The following is a 20219-nucleotide window of genomic DNA, read 5'->3' as shown; positions in this document are numbered from 1 at the left end:
GTGGCCGCCCTCCTCCTGTCGTTTTGCTCAGTGCCCACGGCTGGCAGCACTGTGATGCCATCCAAGGGTTCCTGGGTGCCCGGTACCTGACAGGTGCATTACCTGGTAGGCGCATTTCCGGTGCAGTTTTTTCTGGTCCTTGTACCACTGCATGAGCTCCTTCATGAAAGTGATTGTCACTTTGCCATCCTCAAGCTTGGGTCCGCTGTACTCATCCTCAATGGCTAGGGTGTGAACGAGGGGGGACACGAGAGTCAGTGACCACAGCCACTGTGAGTGGGGAAGAGGTCTCGCTCCCAGGGATGGGGCAAACCTGGCTCTGGACACACAGGTCCAGAGAGGGACGGAGCAAGTGAAGAGTCCCCTCCTGGGTCAGGTCTGGCCCAGAGGCCTCTTCCTGACCTCCCTCTCTTCCTTCACCCACCCCCTTTTACCCTATTCAGTTTTATGGCACTTAGCACTACTCATTTCGTGACTTGTTAATCATCTTATCTCCCTCCTAGAATATCAGCTCCATGAGGACAGGGAGGGCTTTGCTCATAGCTGTACCCCCAGTGCCTAGGACAGTGCCTGGCACATAGGAGATGCTCAATAATCATCTGTGAGATGATCTAGAACAATCACTTGGATCTTCTCAGCACCTAGAGGTGAATCAGACACAGCCTGTGGGGCCTGTGCTACTACCCGGAGGGAGGGCCCGTGAGCTGGCAGTGGGTCCGCGGCTCCCCAGTCTCGCTCACTGGGAAGCGTGAGGCCCAGCTTTGGGCTGTGGATGAAGTGCCCTGGAACACAGGCAGAGGAGCGACAGAGAGCAGGCTGGCGACAGAACAAGGGGCCACCCCTGAGCCCACCCCCACCCCCAGGGAATGAAGAGGGCCCGTGTGGAATGTTCTGGGCTGAAGCATGGGGCACCCGGGCCCGACTCACTCATGCTCTCGATGTCCAGCGAGTCTACCACGGAGCGCTTGTGCTCGTCGCCTGCGATGGCCCGCTCAAAGGCCTTCTGCTTCACAATCTTGTTGCACTCCTGGTATTTCATTTTGGCGTCCTTGTCGTGGGGCTTCACCTTGACCACCTGGTGGGGAGGGAAGGGGTGTGCACGCTGAGGCTGAGGTGGGGGCACAGTGGCTGCCCCCAGGCTGCCCAGCCCTGGGTTCCATGAACACGGAAGTCAGACCGCCTGGGCGCCAGGTGCTGACGGTGCAACCCTGGACATGTTTAACCTCTGAGCCTTGGTTTCTGCACCCCAAAACTGGGCACAGCAAAGCTGCCCGCACGGGCGCACTTCATCAATCTTAGCCAAGAGTGCGCTAAAATCAAACAACTGCCTGAGGGTTATGGGCTCAGCTTTGGGTACCCTGTGAGAATCCCTGTGGGGGGAGCGGCGTCCCAAGCACACGTCCTGATGCTACTATCGTGACTATCAAGGCGGCAGGAGCATGAGAGGAAAGGCCTGGCCGGGTCTACAGTCACAGGAACAGCCCAGACTCACGCAAAGGGCCAATGACTTGCTGGACAACACCGGCTCCCCAAGCCCAGGTTACCTCATCTCTAACAGGGAGGTGATACAGGGCTCCCCCGCCAGGGCTGTGGGAAGGAATAAGTAACACACAAGGCCTGGCAAGCAGCAGGGGCAGGTGGGCAGCAGCACTGAGTGCTGTTACTTCCTTCGCTCACCCTGTGGGGAGGCCCGGGACAAAGGATTTCCCTGTTTTGTCCACTGAAGAGAGGAACTGAGGGTCACAGATCCCAGACACTGGGTTCAAATCCCAGCTCTGCAGGTCATGAGTTGGGTGACCTCAGGCAGGTGAGTCTGCCTCTGTGGCTCAGTTTCCCTCTGAGGTGGGACTGAGAACCGTATCTCCCGCAGAAGGCCACTGTGAGAGCTGCACGGGTGAATGCTTGTGAACCCTGCACAGTGGTGCCAGGTGAAAGGAAACTCCACGTGGGCGCCCACTGCTCTTCACGGTCCCCGTTCTGGGGCTGCTGCGCTGATGACTAGATCAGACGATCGGTGTGGGGTGTTCGGCTTTGGGACAGAGCAAGTTCCCAGTGAAGGGAGCCCTATCCCCTCCCCTCTCCCCATCTTATTTACTCCGATTCCTGCAAACTCGGATCTTCTAACCTGAAAAGCAGACTGGAATTGGGAGCTGGATTCGGATCCTGGCTCTGCTACTTACTTGCAGACTTTGGGCAAGTGACTTCACCTCTCTGAGTCTCAGTTTAGTCATGTAGACGCTGTCTGACCTGCCCACCAGCCTTAGCCTCCCCAGGAGCAGACCCCTACAGCTCCTGTGCCAGAGGACAGACTGGGAGGCCCCAGGGCCGGCCCTCAAGGAGCAGGGGTGGCCTCTGGTGGAAAGGCTGGCAGCGTGAGTCAAAAACCTCCACAGAGACACCCACTGACCCCTGCAGGTTGGTGTGACAGAGGTGAGGGGTGAGGTTCATCCACGCTGGGAACAGGTATGCATGTCAAGCGGGGTGAGAAGAGCCCACGCCCAGCAGGCCACGGCCTCCTCCCTGTCTGGACAGGCCCAGGGCACCCTGCCAGGCAGCTCCACCTGGGCTGTGGGTGGGTGTAAGGCAGGGGAGGAGGACAGCACCAGGCAGCCCCTGGCATCCTTCCCAATGGGGAGTGGTTATGTGTGCAAACCCGGCTGGTGTGCAAATCAGCATGTGGCCTGGCCCATGCAGCTCCTCCCACCCCTCTATACCTCCCAGCCAGACCATTCATGTCCCCAGCGTGCTGGCTCCGGGCCTTTGTGTAGGCTGCCTCTGCCCAGAGCACTTCATTCGCACCTCCACCTCCTCCTCCAGGTCTCAACCCCACTGTCCCCTCCTCTAGGAAGTCCCAGAGGCTGGGTCAGGCACCCTCTCTGGGCTCCTAAAGGCCCCTGGGCTCCCTTGTTCCAGCCATGAGCCCTGCTGGGAACCGGTCTGTCCACCGCACTGGAAGGGGGCCCTGTGAGGGCAGGGCTGAGGCTCAGAAATAGCTGTGCTTGCAGCAGTGAATGAATTTCCCTTCCCTTCTTTCTCCAAACAAATGAATGAGTGACTGAGCATTTCCTCCCCGCCAGTCTCCTATTCTCCCGGGGTGGGCGGGCTGGGAAGGAAGATGAAGGCAAACAATGACAGTGCAGGCAGGAGAAAGGGAGTGGGAATAGCAACAGGGGCAGCGGAAGCAGTAATAATACACAGCTCACTTCTGGAGTACTGACTATGCGCCTAATACCCTGTGAGCAATTCACTTGCTCATTTATCCTCCCTGCACCTCTACATGGCAGTGTTTTCACAATCCTCATCTGACAGACAGAAAACCAAGGCCCGGGGAGGTGAAGTTGCCCACCCAGAAGCCAGGATTCCCTTCTCTCCCAGGCTAACCTGCGCCCAAGTCCAGGCTCCTGATTTCCGCCATGCACGCTGGGAGGGGCTCCCCTTCTGCCACCTCCCCTCCCTGCTTAGGCCTCTCGTCCCCAGGGCACACTACACGCCCTCCAGGGAGGCAGCGTGGGGCAGTGGTTATGAGCGCGGGCTCTGGGACTACGCCTCCTGGGTCTGAATCCAAGTCTGCCAGGGCAGGCGACCTCACGTCTCAAGCCTCCCTCAGTTTCTAGAAAGTAGGGGTGGTGCCAGCACCCCCTGGAGGGCTGTCGTGAGAACTTAATGCCAGGCGGCAGCAGGCAAGTGCTCATCCCAAGGCCCGCTGCTACTGCAGCTGCTGCGACGTGCGAGGTCTAGCTGGACAGTGCAGATGCCCCGCTGGGCTTCTGCCCCTAGGGAAGCTCATTCACTCCGGACCGGAGGGGACTCAGCTCCCGAAGGCCCATGGGGTCAGAACTTCACATGGAACTGTTCTTTTCTAAAGAACTGGCATTTGGAGTGTATCAAGGTCAGTATTCTGACTGTGATATTCATGTAGTTATGCCAGATATACCTTTAGGGAAAACTGGGATTTCTACATTACTTCTTACAACTGCATGTGAATCCACAGTGCTAAGTAAACAAGTTGTTTCTAAAAGCATTACCTTCAGTGGCGAATACTCATGGGTAATGATGTCTGGAGCTGGTGAAATGGTAACACGGGTTTACAATCCCCGAAGAAGCCCTGGGGGCTGCCTGTATTTGGGGATTGGGAATGTTTTTGGATTTTAGTAAAGTGATTTGGTGGATGGTTGGGTGCGGTGGCTCATGCCTATAATCCCAGCACTGTGGGAGGCTGAGGTGGGAGGATCACTTGAGCTCAGGAGTTCAAGACCAGCCTGGACTACATAGTGAGTCCTGTCTCTAGAAAAAAATACAAAAAAAAAAAAAAAAAAAAAAGTCAGCCAGGTGTGGTGGTGCATGCCTGTAGTCCCAGCTACTTTGGGGGGCAGAGGCGGAAAGACTGCTTGAGCCCAGGTAAGTCCGCAGTGAGTCATGATTGTGCCATCGCACTCCAGCCTGGGTAACACAGTGAGATTCTGTCTCAAAAAAAAACCCAAAACAAAACAAAACAAAACAAACCCCACGATTTGGTGTACATGCTGTATCACAGGACACCCCCAGCAGGTCCAGGGCAGTACCTAGCAATCACACGCACACACACAGCCATTTCTGCAGCAAAACCTCCAGACATGCCACTGGAGAGTAATCAAGACCACCAGCAGCTTCTTAGTAGTTCAGGTCAGGTTTTGCCACCGAATGAGTTGCCCAAACTTAGCAGAACAGTTCTTCAGAACTGCTTGGGTTTTAAAACTGAGGGTGAGGGATGACAGAGCAGCATCAAGATCCCACGTGGAGCGGACCCACAGTACAAAGTGTAACAGGGTATTCTGAGTATCTCCAACATGCAGACAATGAGCTGCAGCCCAGGCGGGAGCCATGCCCACCTGAGGCATGCAGGCAGCTGGGGGAAGTCAGGTTTCCAGGGCAGGAAATGCCACTGCCCAGTGACAGCTTGAAGCCTGACATGAGGGTTTTCACCCTATGGGGTTAGTTTCTGGTGAATGAGTCTGGCAAGTTACACCCAGCATTCTCTGGATAATAAGTCAGAGGCGAGAGCACCAGGGTACACTGCCTGAACTAAGGGTGAGTGTTGTGCCAAGAAACTCGGACCCGCTGCGCATGCCCTGCTTACGGCCTGACTCTGGGACAGAGCTGCCACCTCCTGGCTGTGCAACCTCAGTGGAGGGAACTACCCTCTGGGCCTTGGTTTCCTCACCTATAAACCAGGGATAAAGAAAGTCTCCATTGTGCAGGATAGCTGTGAAGATGAAATGAGTTATTACTGCATGAAGGTCACGACCTGGGCCATGGCGAGTGCTGGATTAAACAGTGGTTGTGACGATTCCTGTTACTTTCACAGATCCATGCTGCAGGTGTACAGGCACCAGTATTCGCTTGCAAGGCAACACGCATTTCTAACTGACTGTGCTGGACTCTGCTGTAAGGAACCCAAAGCCACAGAACAAAAACCAGGAGATCCCAGGAAGGGCTAGGGAGTGCAGAAGGAGTCCCCAGATCTGGCCTAGGTCTGCACCCAAGTTCCAAGCATAGACAGGAAAGAACAACAGAGGTGTGTCTTCTGGAAAAGGACCCAATGAGGGGCAGATCCATCATGCGAGTCAGGGTTCTCCAGAGAGACAGAACCAGTAAGAGAGAGACACACACACAGGCCGGGCGCGGTGGCTCACGCCTGTAATCCCAGCACTTTGGGAGGCCGAGGCGGGTGGATTATGAGGTCAGGAGATCGAGACCATCCTGGTTAACTCGGTGAAACCCCATCTCTACTAAAAAAAAAAAAAAATTAGCCGGGTGTGGTGGCAGGCACCTGTAGTCTCCACTACTTGGGAGGCTCAGGCAGGAGAATGGCGTGAACCCGGGAGGCGGAGCTTGCAGTGAGCTGAGATCGCGCCACTGCACTCCAGTCTGGGCGACAGAGTGAGAGACACATATACAGTCATGAGCTGTATAATGACGTTTCAGTCAACAGTGGCCCGCATATACGAGTGTGGTCCCAGAAAATAAACATGATGAAATAGTCCTACTGCCTAGTGACAGCGCAGCCATAGGAGTGTCTTAGCACAACGCCATGAATCACACAAATCCATAATGAAAACAGAAGCCAAGCAAACCACCATGGACATTTTTCTGAAAACAATACCAGCTTCTCAAGGGCCTCACGCAGGTCCTTCAGGGCTATCCAGAAGGCACTGTCACCCTAGATGACAGCTCCATGTGTATGACAGCCCCAGAGGACCTTCCAGTGGGACGGGGCGTGGAGACGGGAGACAGCGATATTGATCTCTTGACCCTGTGTAGGCCTAGGCTAATGTCTGTGTTCGTGTCTTCGTTTTTAACAAAAAAGTTTAAAAAGCAGAAGAAATTTTTTTTCAACAGAAAAAAACTTACAGAATAAGGATATAAATATTTCTGTACAGCTGTACATCTGTGTTTTAAGCTAAGTGTTATTACAACAAAGTGAGAAAGTTTTTAAAAATTAAAAAGTTTATAAAGTAAGTTACAGTAAACTAGGTTAATTTATTATTGAAGAACCAAAACTTTTTAAAAATAAATTTTAGTAGAATCTAGTGTACAGTGTTTATGAAGCCTACAGACACCTACAGTACTGTCCTAACCTTACATTCACTCACCACTCACTCACTGACTCACCCAGAGAAATTTCCAGTCCTACAAGCTCTATTCATGGTAAGTGCCCTCAACAGGTGTACTAGATTTTATCTTTTTCTTTCTTTTTTTCTTTTTTTTTTTTTTGAGATGGAATCTTGCTCTGTTGCCCAGGCTGGAATACAATGGCTTGATCTTAGCTCACTGCAACCTCTGCCTCCCAAGTTCAAGCAATTCTCCTGATTCAGCCTCCCAAGTAGCTGGGATTACAGGCGCCCGCCACCACGCCTGGTTAATTTTTGTATTTTTAGTAGAGATGGGATTTCACCATGTTGGCCAGGCCGGTCCTAAACTCCTGAACTTATGATCTGCCTGCCTCAGACTCCCAAAGTGCTGGGATTACAGGCATGAGCCATCGTGTCCGGCCTATTTCATCTTTTTTTTTTTTTTTTTTTTTGAGACAGAGTCTCGCTCTGTTGCCCAGGCTGGACTGCAGTGGTGTGATCTTGGAACTGCAAGTTCCGCCTCCCAGGTTCATGCCATTCTCCTGCCTCAGCCTCCAGAGTAGCTGGGACTACAGGTGCTCGCCACTACACCCGGCTAATTTTTTGTATTTTTAGTAGAGACAGGGTTTCACTGTGTTAGCCAGGATGGTCTCGATCTCCTGATCTTGTGATTCACCCACCTTGGCCTCCTAAAGTGCTGGGATTACAGGCATGAGCCACCGCGCCCGGTCCTATTTTATCCCCTTTCTACGTTCAGATGCACAAATACTTACCGTTGTGCTACAGTTGCTGCAGCACTCAGCACAGTAACATGCTGTACAGGCATGTAGCCTAGGAGCACTCGGCCATGCCACCTAACCTAGGTGTGTATGTAGTAAGCTGTAACATCCAGGTTTGTGTAAGCACACTCTATGGTGCTCACACAATGAAATCACCTAACAACACATTACTCAAAAAGTACCTGTTGTTAAGCAATGCATGACTGTACCTATGCATGTGGATATACATGAGAGGGTGTTTATTAAGAGAATTGCCTCACTCCACACTGTCTTACCAATAAGTACAGAGTAGCTGCTTCATGCTCACTAGGTTCAATTAGTAAAATGCCATCAGTGTCGTGGACCAGTGTGATAGCTTGTAGAACGGAAGGGTGATCAATATAATATCTCCATGAAGGAATACTACCCTACCAAAAACAAGAGCAAAATAATGGCTTTTGTAGACTTGGATGGAGTTGGAGGCCATTATTCTATGTGAAATTAACTCACTAATGGAAAATCAAATACTGTATGTTCTCACTTGTAAGTGGGAGCTAAGCTATGGGTAGGCAAGGCATACAGAGTGGTATAATGGAAACTGGAGACTTAGAAGGGGGAGGGTGGGAGAAGGTGAGGGGTAAAAATCTATGTTCTGGGTGCAGTGTACGGTACTCGGGTGATGGGTGTGCTGAAATCTCAGACTTTGCCACTACACAATTCATCCATGTCACTAAAACCACATGTGCCCCAAAAGCTATTAAAACAAAAAGATAACAAATTAATAACAATTTTCATAAACAATTTTTTAAAAAGCAAAGATCCCTGTGAGGGAAACTGTGACCCAGGGCTGAAGGACGGATACGTCCCGGAGGCAGGCAGCGAGGGTGTGGCGCTGGCCTTGCCAATTGAAAGCAAACTGCTTCTGGTGGGTCTCACAGACAGGAATGGAGAAAGGACACCTGCCACGTCAGAAGCTGCACAGCAGGTCTAGGAGATGCGTTCACCTGCTCAAGCAATGAAACCGCACGGTACGGCAGCTGCAACTGAGGTCACCACCTGGTGAGCTTACGATAATCCCCTGCCATTCTCCAGGATGCAGCCGTCTTCTGCACAGGCCAAACAGGAGAGCAGAGTGGGGATGTGGTAAAGATCTCCGCCCCTGCATCTTTCAAGTCTTTGATGGTGGCACTAATCTCTACAATCTCCAGGGATGTGCTGCTGTTTTTGATTTACAATTTTCCTAGGTAGAGGCAGCTCTATGGCTTCCATTTAGCCTTTCCCAACATAACGGCCCTTACTCCACAGCTTAGGGAACCCACGTGGGGATTTTCCGCCAGCTGCTGAGTACACTTATTCCAATTGTGCAGCTGGAACGGGGGAAGTAACCACAGGAGGGGTCCAGGGACCCACTCAACCCACTGAGAGTCGGACCTGAGCTAAAACTCCATTCATCACCAGGCCCCCTATAAGCCCTTATTCTGACTGAGGCGCAACAGTCAGATTATTCTAATGGTGGATTTCCTTCTGTGTTCCTGACAGACATCTTGCCTTCAGCAGCTGAGTGCTGACACTTGGCCCCTGCCTCTCCCGGATCTAATTGATCCCACTGCATGTAAGTTTTACAACTGAGTGACTGTGGTTCCCACCGTAAGGTCCAGCCTGCAGAGAGGGGCAAGCAGGGATGCCGGGGCCCCCTCACAAATCTGCTTCTCAAAGTATTGGTAAAAGGTGTGTTCTCTGGACCCTCCAGTGTGGGTGAGTGGGTTTTAAGTGACAAATTCACTCAAGCATTCCAATTTCCCTAAGCCTTTGAATCCCATCCCAAGAGAGACCGGGCATCTCCAGCTCACTCCTGGTGGGCCGCCTTCTGATCCCTGTTTCAGTCAAACTGTCAGCATCTTCTCAAACTCCCCGAGCTGCAACGTTACATGCAGAATCTGGGGAAGAGGGGTTGGGGAAGATGTTGGTGTGACTCTACAGTTCTAGCCAAGGGAGAAATACGCTGGTACTGGAATTATAAATTTTATTTCTCTCTTTCTTTCCCCTACCTGATGTAGTGGTCCTAGCACCAAGGGTATATACCTACAGTGCTGGAAGCAGGGATAATTCCTAAGAAACCGTAACTATGTTTTTAAACCTTCTGTCAGAATTCCCAAGGGCCGGATGGGAGTGGGTTGTGCTTTCACACCATCTGGCGAAACTGGGGCTAACAGTGAATGCGGTTATATAGCCTGGTGGTAAAAATAGCCCACTAGTCCCGCACCTATGTAACCGTACCCTATCCGAATGGAAGTGATCTGAGGGGAGGCATCTGCTAGATTAGTGGGCTGCCTACGACCCAGACCCAGCACAGTGGCCAATTCCAATGTCCCTTCGAAAAGGGTGGGTATGAGAAAGAAAAATTATCTGGTGAGCCCCTTTAAATGATCAGACCCAGAGAGGCACTGGAATAAGACAGCAGTCTCATCCCACTCCTCACTTCAGATAAGTACTTATCCCCCGAAGCCACGTGCTATGTGGACTCTAGACGGCCACGAACCACAGACACCGTAACTCACACCCTCTAGTTCCACAATGGACGGGCAATTACTAATCAATGTTATTTCTATAAACCAATGATATTTCCTGAAAAACATCTTTTATAATCATCCCTCTTCTCATTTGTCCTTTTTTTGCTTTAAAAGCTCAAGCAGGCCAGGCATGGTGCCTCACACCTGTAATCCTAGCACTTTGGGAGGCTGAGGCAGAAGTCCAGCAGTTCGAGATCAGCCTGGGGAACACAGCAAGACCCCATCTCTATAATAAAGAAAAAAATTCGCCAGGCATGGTGGCATGCACCTGCAGTACCAGCTACTTGGGAGGCTAAGGTGGGAGGATCACTTGGGCCCAGGAATTTGAGGCTGCAGTGAGCAATGATGGTGCCACTGCACTCCAGCCTGGGTGACAGAGTGAGATTCTGTCTCTAAAACTAAACCAAAAACCCTCAAGCCTCTCCCTTGTTCTCCAGTGCTCTTCCCAAGGTAACCTGAAGTGTTTCCAGTGCTGCAATTCTCTCATCCTTGGCCCAAATAAACTCTATGTTAATTCTGCCTCAGTTTCTTCGGTTATGACAATGTTTCCTGGCCCTGTGAGCAGGATTCAGAGGTACCCCCTTGGACACTGGGTGCCCCTGGACTCGATGCTCAGTACCAGAACAAACCCACTGTATTCCTTCAGCTCCACAGGTCTCACTGGGGGCAAAAGGGTGAGTGCTCCTGAATCTGGACCCCTCCTCTTGTCAGGTGAGGTCTAGACTTTATTTGAGTGGGGGCAAAAGGGTGAGTGCTCCTGAATCTGGACCCCCTCTCTTGTCAGGTGAGGTCTAGACTTTATTTGAGTGGTTCTTTCTACCTCTCTTTTTCTAGAAGGAAGGTTTCCATCTTTGTCTACAAGCAAGGGACTCTGGTTTCGGGGGAACAAAGGAAACTGCCTTCTCCACCGCTGCTTCACAGCAAGAGGCCCAGGTCATGGCACTGGCATTCTGGCACTGGTGGCTGTACTTCTGGGCTGAAATTACACAGCATGCTTTTTAAATTGCAGCTGCTTCCAACTAAGCTGCATGAGTGTAAGTCTTCTTGCCCCAAAGAGAAGAGAAAATAGATCCCTCTGACCCACTGGATTCTTTAGGCAACCAGAGACTTTGCAGAGGTATGGGGACGTTTTTCCATGCATGACGTGTTGGAGTCTTAAAGGGCCTCCCATTAGGAGAAGACCAGTAAGGACTCTAGCTCAGCCGGAAAAGTATGAATAAGGGACTGGTCACTCTGATACCTGAAGCACTCTGCTGCCACAAGGTGATAAGAGATTCCAAGACACATAAGAACACGATTCACAGGCTGGGCGCGGTGGCTCACGCCTGCAATCCCAGCACTTTGGAGGCCGAGGCGGTCGGATCATGAGGTCAGGAAGTCGAGACCATCCTGGCTAACTCGGTGAAATCCCGTCTCTACTAAAAATACAAAAAAATTAGCCGGGCGTGGTAGCGGGCGCCTGTAGTCCCAGCTACTTGGGAGGCTGAGGCAGGAGAATGGCGTGAACCCGGGAGGCAGAGCTGGCAGTGAGCCGAGATCACACCACTGCACTCCAGCCTGGGTGACACAGCGAGACCCCGTCTCAAAAAAAAAAAAAAAAAGAACACGATTCACCGGACACCTGGAAGACTGACAAAGGAGCACACCTCAACCCTCGACCCAATATACTGTCCTGGCCTTGGTCACTTTTGAGAAGGAAATTCTAAAATTGTAGGAGGCTGGGTGTGGTGGCTCATGCCTGTAATCCCAGCACTTTGGGAGGCCGAGACAGGTGGATCACTTGAGGTCAGGTGTTTGAAACCAGCCTGGCCAACAACGTGAAACCCCGCCTCTACTCAAAACACAAACATTAGCTGGGTATGGTGGCTCATGCTTGTAATCCCAGAACTTTGGGAGGCCGAGGTAGGTGGATCACTTGAGGTCAGGAGTCTAAAACCAGCCTGGCCAACATCGTGAAACCCCATTTCTACTAAAAACACAAAGAGTAGCTGGGCGTGGTGGCTCACGCCTGTAATCCCAGCTGCTTGGGAGACCAAGGCAGGAGAGTTGCTTGAACCCAGGAGGCGGAGGCTGCAGGGAGCTGAGATTGCGCCACCCCAGGCTGGGTGACAGAGCGAGACTCCATCTCAAATAAATAAATAAATAAATAAAATTATAGGAAACTGCTCATTGAAACTGAGCTTTGCCTTAAGGGACAACACCCCTGCCCCGGCCCCAAAACACCAGCTGGATTTATGTCTGATACCTACGGAGCTCCATCCTGCAAATACCTAGGTAAATGGACCCAGTGGCATGAGATACCCCAAAGTGCAACGGCCCAAATGAGGGTCTTTTGAAATTCCTAATGTATTTGTGCACACAATTGGAAAAGGCAGGATTTCGAACCAGACAAATCTAATGGAGACCTACTTCCTGTTTGTCCTGGCTGCAATCTCATAAGAGATTTGAAAGGTACAATTATTATTTTTTTTAGGAAACTCCCCCAGAAAACCCTTTAAATGCTCAAACTGTCTGCTGAACTTTGCTGTAAGATTTACAAAAGACAAACAGCTTTAAATAATGATTACCCTAGACCACTAATAAACAAATATGCCCCACCTCCCAAACTAAACTCCTTGATGTGAATTTCAAAAAGGGAAAGCCAAGAAACAGGTAGGTTTGCTATTTCTTTAAAAAAATTTTTTTGAGACTAGAGAAGAGGTCTTGCCATATTGCCCAGGATTCTGGCCTCAAGTGATCTTCCTGCCTCAGTCTCCCAAAATACTGGGAATACAGGTGTGAGCCACCGCATCTGGCCTAATGTTTGCTATCTGCCTGGCTAAAACCTGATTAAAAGTTTTTAAAGAGCTCTACAGTCAAAAGCTGACTTAATTAAAAGCTGATATTTGGCTACATATGTATGCACACACATACACACACACGTATATATATATATTTTTTGACGCTTCTGTTCTGATTTCCTCTCTTCTTCAACTACTCCTGACTATACACAATCTCCTTTTCTTCTTGTTGACATGATTTTTGCCAAGGATAATGTAAAACTTAATTGCTTTATGGAAAACAAGATCTCCTTGACTGGCTCCTCCAAGTCCTGTTCTTTGACGTACCTCTGTCCGTCCCTCCTTCCTCTTGCCACCTTTGGTATCACATGAGGGAACCTCTGTTTATCCTCATGGAGCCCCAAGCATTGTGGGTAAACAGGCTCCTCTCAGGTCTAAAGCTCTATTCTGTTTCACACAGAACTCCTTGACATCTGTGACCTGTCGATACATACATGTGTACAACACGTGTGCTATATGTTGTGTCTACATAGTTATGTCTATACATGTTTTCGTATATCATCTACATGATACAAAATTAAAGATAAATGAGCGCTCACAAATTAGAAGGTAAGCCTAGGCCAGGCGCAGTGGCTCACGCCTGTAATCCCAGCACTCTGGGAGGCCGAGGTGGGCAGATCATAAGGTCAGGAGGTCGAGACCATCCTGGCCAACATGGTGAAACCCCATCTCTACTAAAAATACAAAAATTAGCTGGGCGTGGTAGCATGCGCCTGTAGTCCCAGCTACTCGGGAGGCTGAGTCAGGAGAATTGCTTGAACCTGGGAGGCAGAGATTGCAGTGAGCTGAGATCACACCACTGTACTCCAGCCTGGGCGACAGAGCAAGACTCCATCTCAAAAAAAAAAAAAAAATTATTTTACAATCCGCTGCTATCAAAAATTTGCTGCTTCTTCAAGGAAATTCACAGAAAAGACCATGACAAGTATTCTTGAATACTGGTTTCTGATAACTGTGGGGATTATACCATTGAACTAGGTAAAAACTTTCAGAACTCTAACAAAAAAAGATGGTTCATGAATACAATATCAAGTAGAACAAGAATTAATTACTTGTTCACAGGCCTGAATTGATGGAGGACTGAAATAGTTTTTACGGCTTTTTGTTTGAAACAGTGCTGATTCCTCTTTTCAAATTTTTTTTTAAATTTTTTGAGACAGGGTCTCGCTGTTGCCCAGGCCGGAGTGCAGTGTCGCAGTCTTGGCTCGCTGCAACCTCTGCCTCCCAGGTTCAAGCAACTCTCCTCATGCCTCAGCCTCCTGAGTAGCTGAGATTACAGGCATGCACCAACAAGTCCAGTTATATTTCTTTTTTATTTTACTTTAAAACATAATAATAACTTTCTTTTAATAGAGGCAGGGTTTCACTGTGTTGCCCAGGCTGGTCTTGAATGCCTGGACTCAAGTGATTCTCCTGCCTTAGCTTTCCAAAGGGCTGGGATTACAGGCGTGAGCCACCACACCTGGCTGGGTAAAGTATATTTTGGTGAGCAAAATTGAAACATTTACCTTTCTCTCTACCTGATTTCTCCAGAATTCACAAACTATTCATGAATATATTTTATGGCAATATAGTTATTTGCATAAGAAAACAATAAGACTGTTTCCTTTTATAACAGGACACACTGAAAACACTGGTTATTTTACCAAGGCTTTTTGACTGGAACAGCATATTTTCAGATATGACCTGACTGCTTTCAAAGATTGGGGTTGACTTTATAAACCCAATGACCTGGAAAAACAGTGGCCTGGTTTGTTACCTACATAGTTCCCTTACAAGGTCCCTGACCTTTCAGTAAGTAAAGAATGTTATGGGCCAGGCACGGTGGCTCATGCCTGTAATTCCAGCACTTTGGGAGGTCAAGGCAGGTGGATCACAAGGTCAGGAGTTCGAGACCAGCCTGGCCAATATGGTGAAACCCCATCTCCACTAAAAATACAAAAAAAAAAAATTAGCCGGGTGTGTTGGTGCATACCTGTAATCCCAGCTGAGGGAGGCTGAGGCAGGAGAACTGCTTGAACCTGGGGGTGGAGGCTGCAGTGAGCCAAGACTGCACCACCGCACTCCAGCCTGGGTGATAGAGTGATAGAGACAGAGCGAGACTCCGAGACTCAGTCTCAAAAAAAAAGAATGTTACTTTGTTATTTTGCTGGTGGCTCAAGCCTGTAATCCCAACACTTTGGGAGGCTGAGGCAGGCAGACTGCTTGAGCCCAGGAGTTCAAGACCAGCCTAGGTAACATGGTGAAACCCTATTTCTACAAAAAAATAAAAAAATTAGCTGAGCTTCATGGCACATGACTGTAGTTCCAGCAACTAGGGAGGCTGAGGTAAGAGTATCGCTTGGGCCTGGAGAGTTGAGGCTGCAAGTGAGCCACGATTGCGCAACTGCACTCCAGCCTGGGTGACAGAGCAAGAACCTGTCTCAAAAAAAAAAAAAAAAAAAAAGTCATTTTCTGACAGGCCTAGGAACCTCAAGATATTCTGGGATCTCGAGAAGAAAGGAATTCACCTAATTTGTAAGGTATAGGCAGAGTCTGATGGTGAATATTTGGTTTGGAGCTTCAAAAGGCTTTTAAAAGTCCAACCTAGGTCAGAAGAGGTGGCTCATGCCTGTAATCCCAGCACTTTGGGAGGCCGAGGTGGGTGGACCATGTGAGGTCACGAGTTTAAGACCAGCCTGGCCAACATGGTGAAACCCCGTCTCTACTAAAAATACAAATATTAGCTGGACGTGGTAGCACATGCCTGCAATTCCAGCTACTCAGGAGGTGAGGCAGGAAAACTGCTTGAACCCAGGAGGTAGAGGCTGCAGTAAGCCGAGATCTCACCACTGCACTCCAGCCTGGGTGACAGAGCGAGACTGTTAAAAAACAAACAAAAAGGCCGGGCACGGTAGCTCACGCCTGTAATCCCAGCACTCTGTGAGGCCGAGGCGGGTGGATCACCTGAGGTCAGGAGTTCAAGACCAGCCTGGCCAACGTGGTGAAACCCCATCTCTAGTGAAAACACAAAAATTAGCCGGGTGAGTGGCTGCGCGTGGTGACTCACGCCTGTAATCCCAGCACTTTGGGAGGCCGAGGCGGGTGGATCACGAGATCAGGAGATCAAGACCATCCTGGCTATCACGGTGAAACCCCATCTCTACTAAAAATACAAAAAATTAGCCAGGTGTGGTGGTGGGCGTCAGTAGTCCCAGCTACTCAGGAGGCTGAGGCAGGAGAACAGCATGAACCCGGGAGGCGGAGCTTGCAGTGAGCCAAGATCATACCACTGCACTCTAGCCCGGGTGACAGAGCGAGACTCCGTCTGAAAAAAAAGAAAAATTAGCTGGGTGTGTGGCAGGTGCCTGTAATCCCAGCTACTCAGGAGGCTGAAGCAGGAGAATCGCTTGAACCCGGGAGGTGGAAGTTGCAGTGAGCCGCGATTGCGCCACTGCACTCCTGCCTGGGTGACAAGAGGAAAACTCCATCTCTGGGGGGAGAAAAAAAAAGTCTAATCTGAAATTCCTCATTTTCCAGGAAAGCCAACTTAAAAGGAGTCTATGTGGTCAGTCACTAATCCTGCTGTACTTTATGCAAATAAAGTATAACACTAAAACGTATTTTGAGAATAAATTGGTCCTGCTATTATTAGTGTCTTTGGTAAAACTGGGGGACTGGAGAGAGAAAAACGATGCTTCAGTAGCACATCTGTGTTGAGATTCTAGCCCTGACCATTGTTTTTGGGTTTTTATTATTTGCCTGCAGTTTGTACTGAATCTTGAATTCCATCTTGGCTACAGTAAGTCCCCAAAGCAGAAGCTGGGTTTCATTTTCCTCATGATGGTTTCAGTTGGCTCCCTAACTGGAAAAGGCTCTTTTTTTCATTCTGGCGTATACATTCTTGTTTTCATTATAATCCTTATGTGCATTATATTTCTACTATTTAAATTACTAATCTTGTTTTACTTCCAAGAAAATGAAAATCCTGGTATCCTAAAGACTAGAGATGATTGGCCGGGCGCGGTGGCTCAAGCCTGTAATCCCAGCACTTTGGGAGGCCGAGACGGGAGGATCACGAGGTCAGGAGATCGAGACCATCCTGGCTAACACGGTGAAACCCCGTCTCTACTAAAAATACAAAAACTAGCCGGGCGAGGTGGCGGGGGCATGTAGTCCCAGCTACTCGGCAGGCTGAGGCAGGAGAATGGCGTAAACCCGGGAGGCGGAGCTTGCAGTGAGCTGAGATCTGGCCACTGCACTCCAGTCCGGGCGACAGAGCGAGACTCCGCCTCAAAAAAAAAAAAAAAAAAAAAAAGAGATGATTCAACACACAAGACGCAGCTGTATAAATCAGTGACTTGATTCAGGTCTTCTTTTTGCCACTCTGTGAGGCCATCCTACTTCAGCTTCTGGACACTCTGAAAATTCCTCACTGAGCCATCTCCTTCCCCCTCCCCCCACATGGAACAGGCCTGCCCTAAAGTGAGCCTTCCTAGTGACGAGGGACACCCTGACACTCAGACTTTGATCAATGCTTTCGAGAAGAAAGATTTTGACCAAAAGGGAAAAATGAGAAAGAAAATGAACTTTTCCTTGAGTAATGCAAACCCCCTTTAAACGATCGAGCCTAGAGAGGAACTGGAATGAGGGAGCAGTCATGTCCCACTCCCCACCTTGAGAAAAACCCATCCCCCGAAGCCACTGACTCTGTGGACTCGAGAGTAAGACTCCATAAACAGCTACACATCAACCTCACAATGCCATACACGGACACCGTCACTTACACCCTGTAATTTAACAAGGTAGAGCCAATTACACATCAATGTTATTTTTTAAACCAATGAGAGTTCCAGAAAAACACCCTTTGTAATCACTCCTCTCCTGATTTATCATTTTGTCTTTAAAAGCTTGAGCTTATCTGTTCTCTAGAGCACTTCCCAAGATAACTTGAGGCTCCCAGGCTGGTCCTCAACCTTGGCCCAAATAAAATTTCTACTTATATTAATTTTGCCTCAGTTTCTTCCTTCAGGACAACAGATATAAATGAAGAGATGGAGGAACATTTATGAGGGTAAAGGAATGAATAAATGAGTTATGAATTAAGAAAACTCGAGTATTACATCAACACTTTGAAAGAGGCTCAGAGTCAGAGGTAACATTGTCTCTTATCTCAATAATACCTAATGCCTGAAAGGGGGAAGCTATATATTTGCTGAGATCACGCCTGCTTTTGGAAACTGACAAGACTGAATAAATACCTGCAAACCTGACTGGTCTCACCCTGGGAGACATAATCATATAATATGATGGACTAATTATTAATGACCTAATGGAGTTCTAGTAACAAACCGGCCAGTAGTACCTTTTGAGTTGTATATTCTTTGGATATAAGGGAACTGTGTTTGAAGCCAGTGGTACTGTGAAATATAGGTTTGATATTCATCATGTCCTGTTTCCTGGCACACAACTCCTAAAATCTTTGGAATCTCCAAAGTGATGTGCCTTTTTGCATGCTCATGTGTTGACTAATGGCTAGCCAGCCCTACGTAGCTTCAGGATGGGGGCTGGTCACTGGAATAATCAAAGTGGGACTGTAAGGTTGGAATGTTTCAGCTCCCCCTCCAACCTCCGGGAGGGGAGAAGGGCTGCAGGTGAAGTTGATCACCAATGGCCAATGGTATAATTAATCATGCCTACGTAATGAAACTTCCATAAAAACCCAAAAGGACTGGGTCCAGGGAGCTTCCGAATAACTGAACACAAGGAGGTTCCTGAAGGGTGGTGCTCCAGGAGAGGGCGTGGAAGCTCTGCGCTCCATTCCACACGCCGCTCTGTGCATCTCCTCATCTGTATCCTTTGTAGCAGCCTTTATAAAAAGCTGGTAACCGTGTTTCCCTGAATTCTATGAGGGAGTTCTCTAGCAAATTAACTGAACCCAAGGAGTGGGTCACAGGAATGCTAACTAACACCCAGTCAGTCAGAATCACTGGCAAAATAACCTAGGTCTTGTGATCAGCATCAGAACTGGGGGACAAGTGGGGACTAAGTCCTCAACCTGTGGAATCTAATGCAATCTCTAGACAGATAGTGTCAGAATGGATTCAATTAGAGAACACCCGGCTGGTGTCCACTGCAGAATTGACTGCCTGGTTGCCGGTAGGGAGAAACCCCCACTCCCTTTCGTGACCAGTGGTCACAGAAACTTTCTGTGTTAATTGTTGACTGAGAGAAAAGAAAAAACACTTTAGGGCCGGGTACCGTGGCCCATGCTTGTAATCCCTGCCCTTTGGGAGGCTAAGGAGGGCAAATTACTTAAGCCTAGGAGTTTGAGACCGGCCTGGGCAACACCGTGAAACCCCATCTCCACAAAAATTACAAAAATTATCTGGGCATGATGGCGCACGCCTGCAGCCCCAGCTACTTGGGAGGCTGAGGTGGGAGGATCACTTGAACGCAAGAGGCAGAGGTTGCAGTGAGCCAAGATTTGTGCCACTGCACTCCAGCCTGGGCGACAGAGCAAGACTGTCTCAAACAAAAAACAAAGAAGGAAAAAACTCTTTGGTTGTTATTTCTATATTCTCACCTCCTTTAACAGACGAGGACACTGAGGTTGGGAAAAAAGGCACTGGGAGCCATGCAGCTGCTACCCAATCTGAGCTGGCTGTGAACCTAGGCATCCTGAGCCCAGAGCCTGCCCCTCTAGCCCCTGCACTGGTGACTTCAGACCCTCTGCCTGCAGCCCACATGTAAAACAGGGATTTTCGTATCATACCCAACACTCATCTGTACTTGTGTAAATGAAAAGTAATTTCCATAAAACAATATTTATACACACTTCCTCCAAACAATGACCCGTTTTCTCTTCTCTATTTGATGAGGACAAAAGTGCTGAAGCTATTCAACTGATTGTGGCCCAGAAACAGTTACAAGCATGGATTGGGGGTTCAAGTCTCAGCTCTGCCACTTCCCTGCTGGGTGACCCTGGAGGAGGGACATCCCCTCTCTAGGCTTCAGGCTGAATTCAGGTGCACAAAGGGCTCCCAGCAGTGCTGGGCCCAGAGTGAGCAGAAAGCTGAGGAAACTCAGGCTAAGGGGAGCTCCCTCGCCCAAGGTCAAGGTCACGTGTTTGCTCTGCTTCCCTGGCGAGCTCCTGGTCTAGCAGGAAACTCTAGCATCTGGCAAGCAGGAGGTCTAGTCTGGGGAAGATGAACTGCCCCAGGGCACACGGAGCCTGAAGGATTGTGCAGAAGGGAGCAGGGCTGGAGGCCTGCAGGCATGTGGATGGCCTGATGACAGGTAAGCCCTCAGGCTCATGTGGGGGTCCCCAATGCTGCTGGGAGAGCCCCCATGGGGAAATGGGCCACGACAATTTAGGTGCTGGGTGTCCTGTAAAAGGCTCTGAATTCCCCAACCCCTCAATCCTCCCTGCCATCTGCCAGGCCTGGAATATAGCTCAGA

General features: G+C 49.4%; 1 protein-coding gene across 1 annotated transcript in view; it reads right to left on the bottom strand.

The window, feature by feature from the left end:
* PPP5C (protein phosphatase 5 catalytic subunit) overlaps positions 1 to 20219 on the bottom strand; it is a 43766-nt gene that overhangs the window by 14575 nt on the left and 8972 nt on the right. Inside the window, exons 3-4 of the mRNA XM_010377437.1 lie at positions 928 to 1075; positions 103 to 224 (exon numbers count right to left, since the gene is read on the bottom strand). Coding sequence (XP_010375739.1) covers positions 103 to 224; positions 928 to 1075 — 270 coding nt within the window. The remainder of the gene's footprint in view (positions 1 to 102; positions 225 to 927; positions 1076 to 20219) is intronic.

Source organism: Rhinopithecus roxellana, chromosome 12 (genome assembly GCF_007565055.1).
Source record: "Rhinopithecus roxellana isolate Shanxi Qingling chromosome 12, ASM756505v1, whole genome shotgun sequence".
In the NCBI taxonomy this organism is placed as follows: Eukaryota; Metazoa; Chordata; class Mammalia; order Primates; family Cercopithecidae; genus Rhinopithecus; species Rhinopithecus roxellana.
This window is presented reverse-complemented; position numbering and strand designations above follow the sequence as displayed.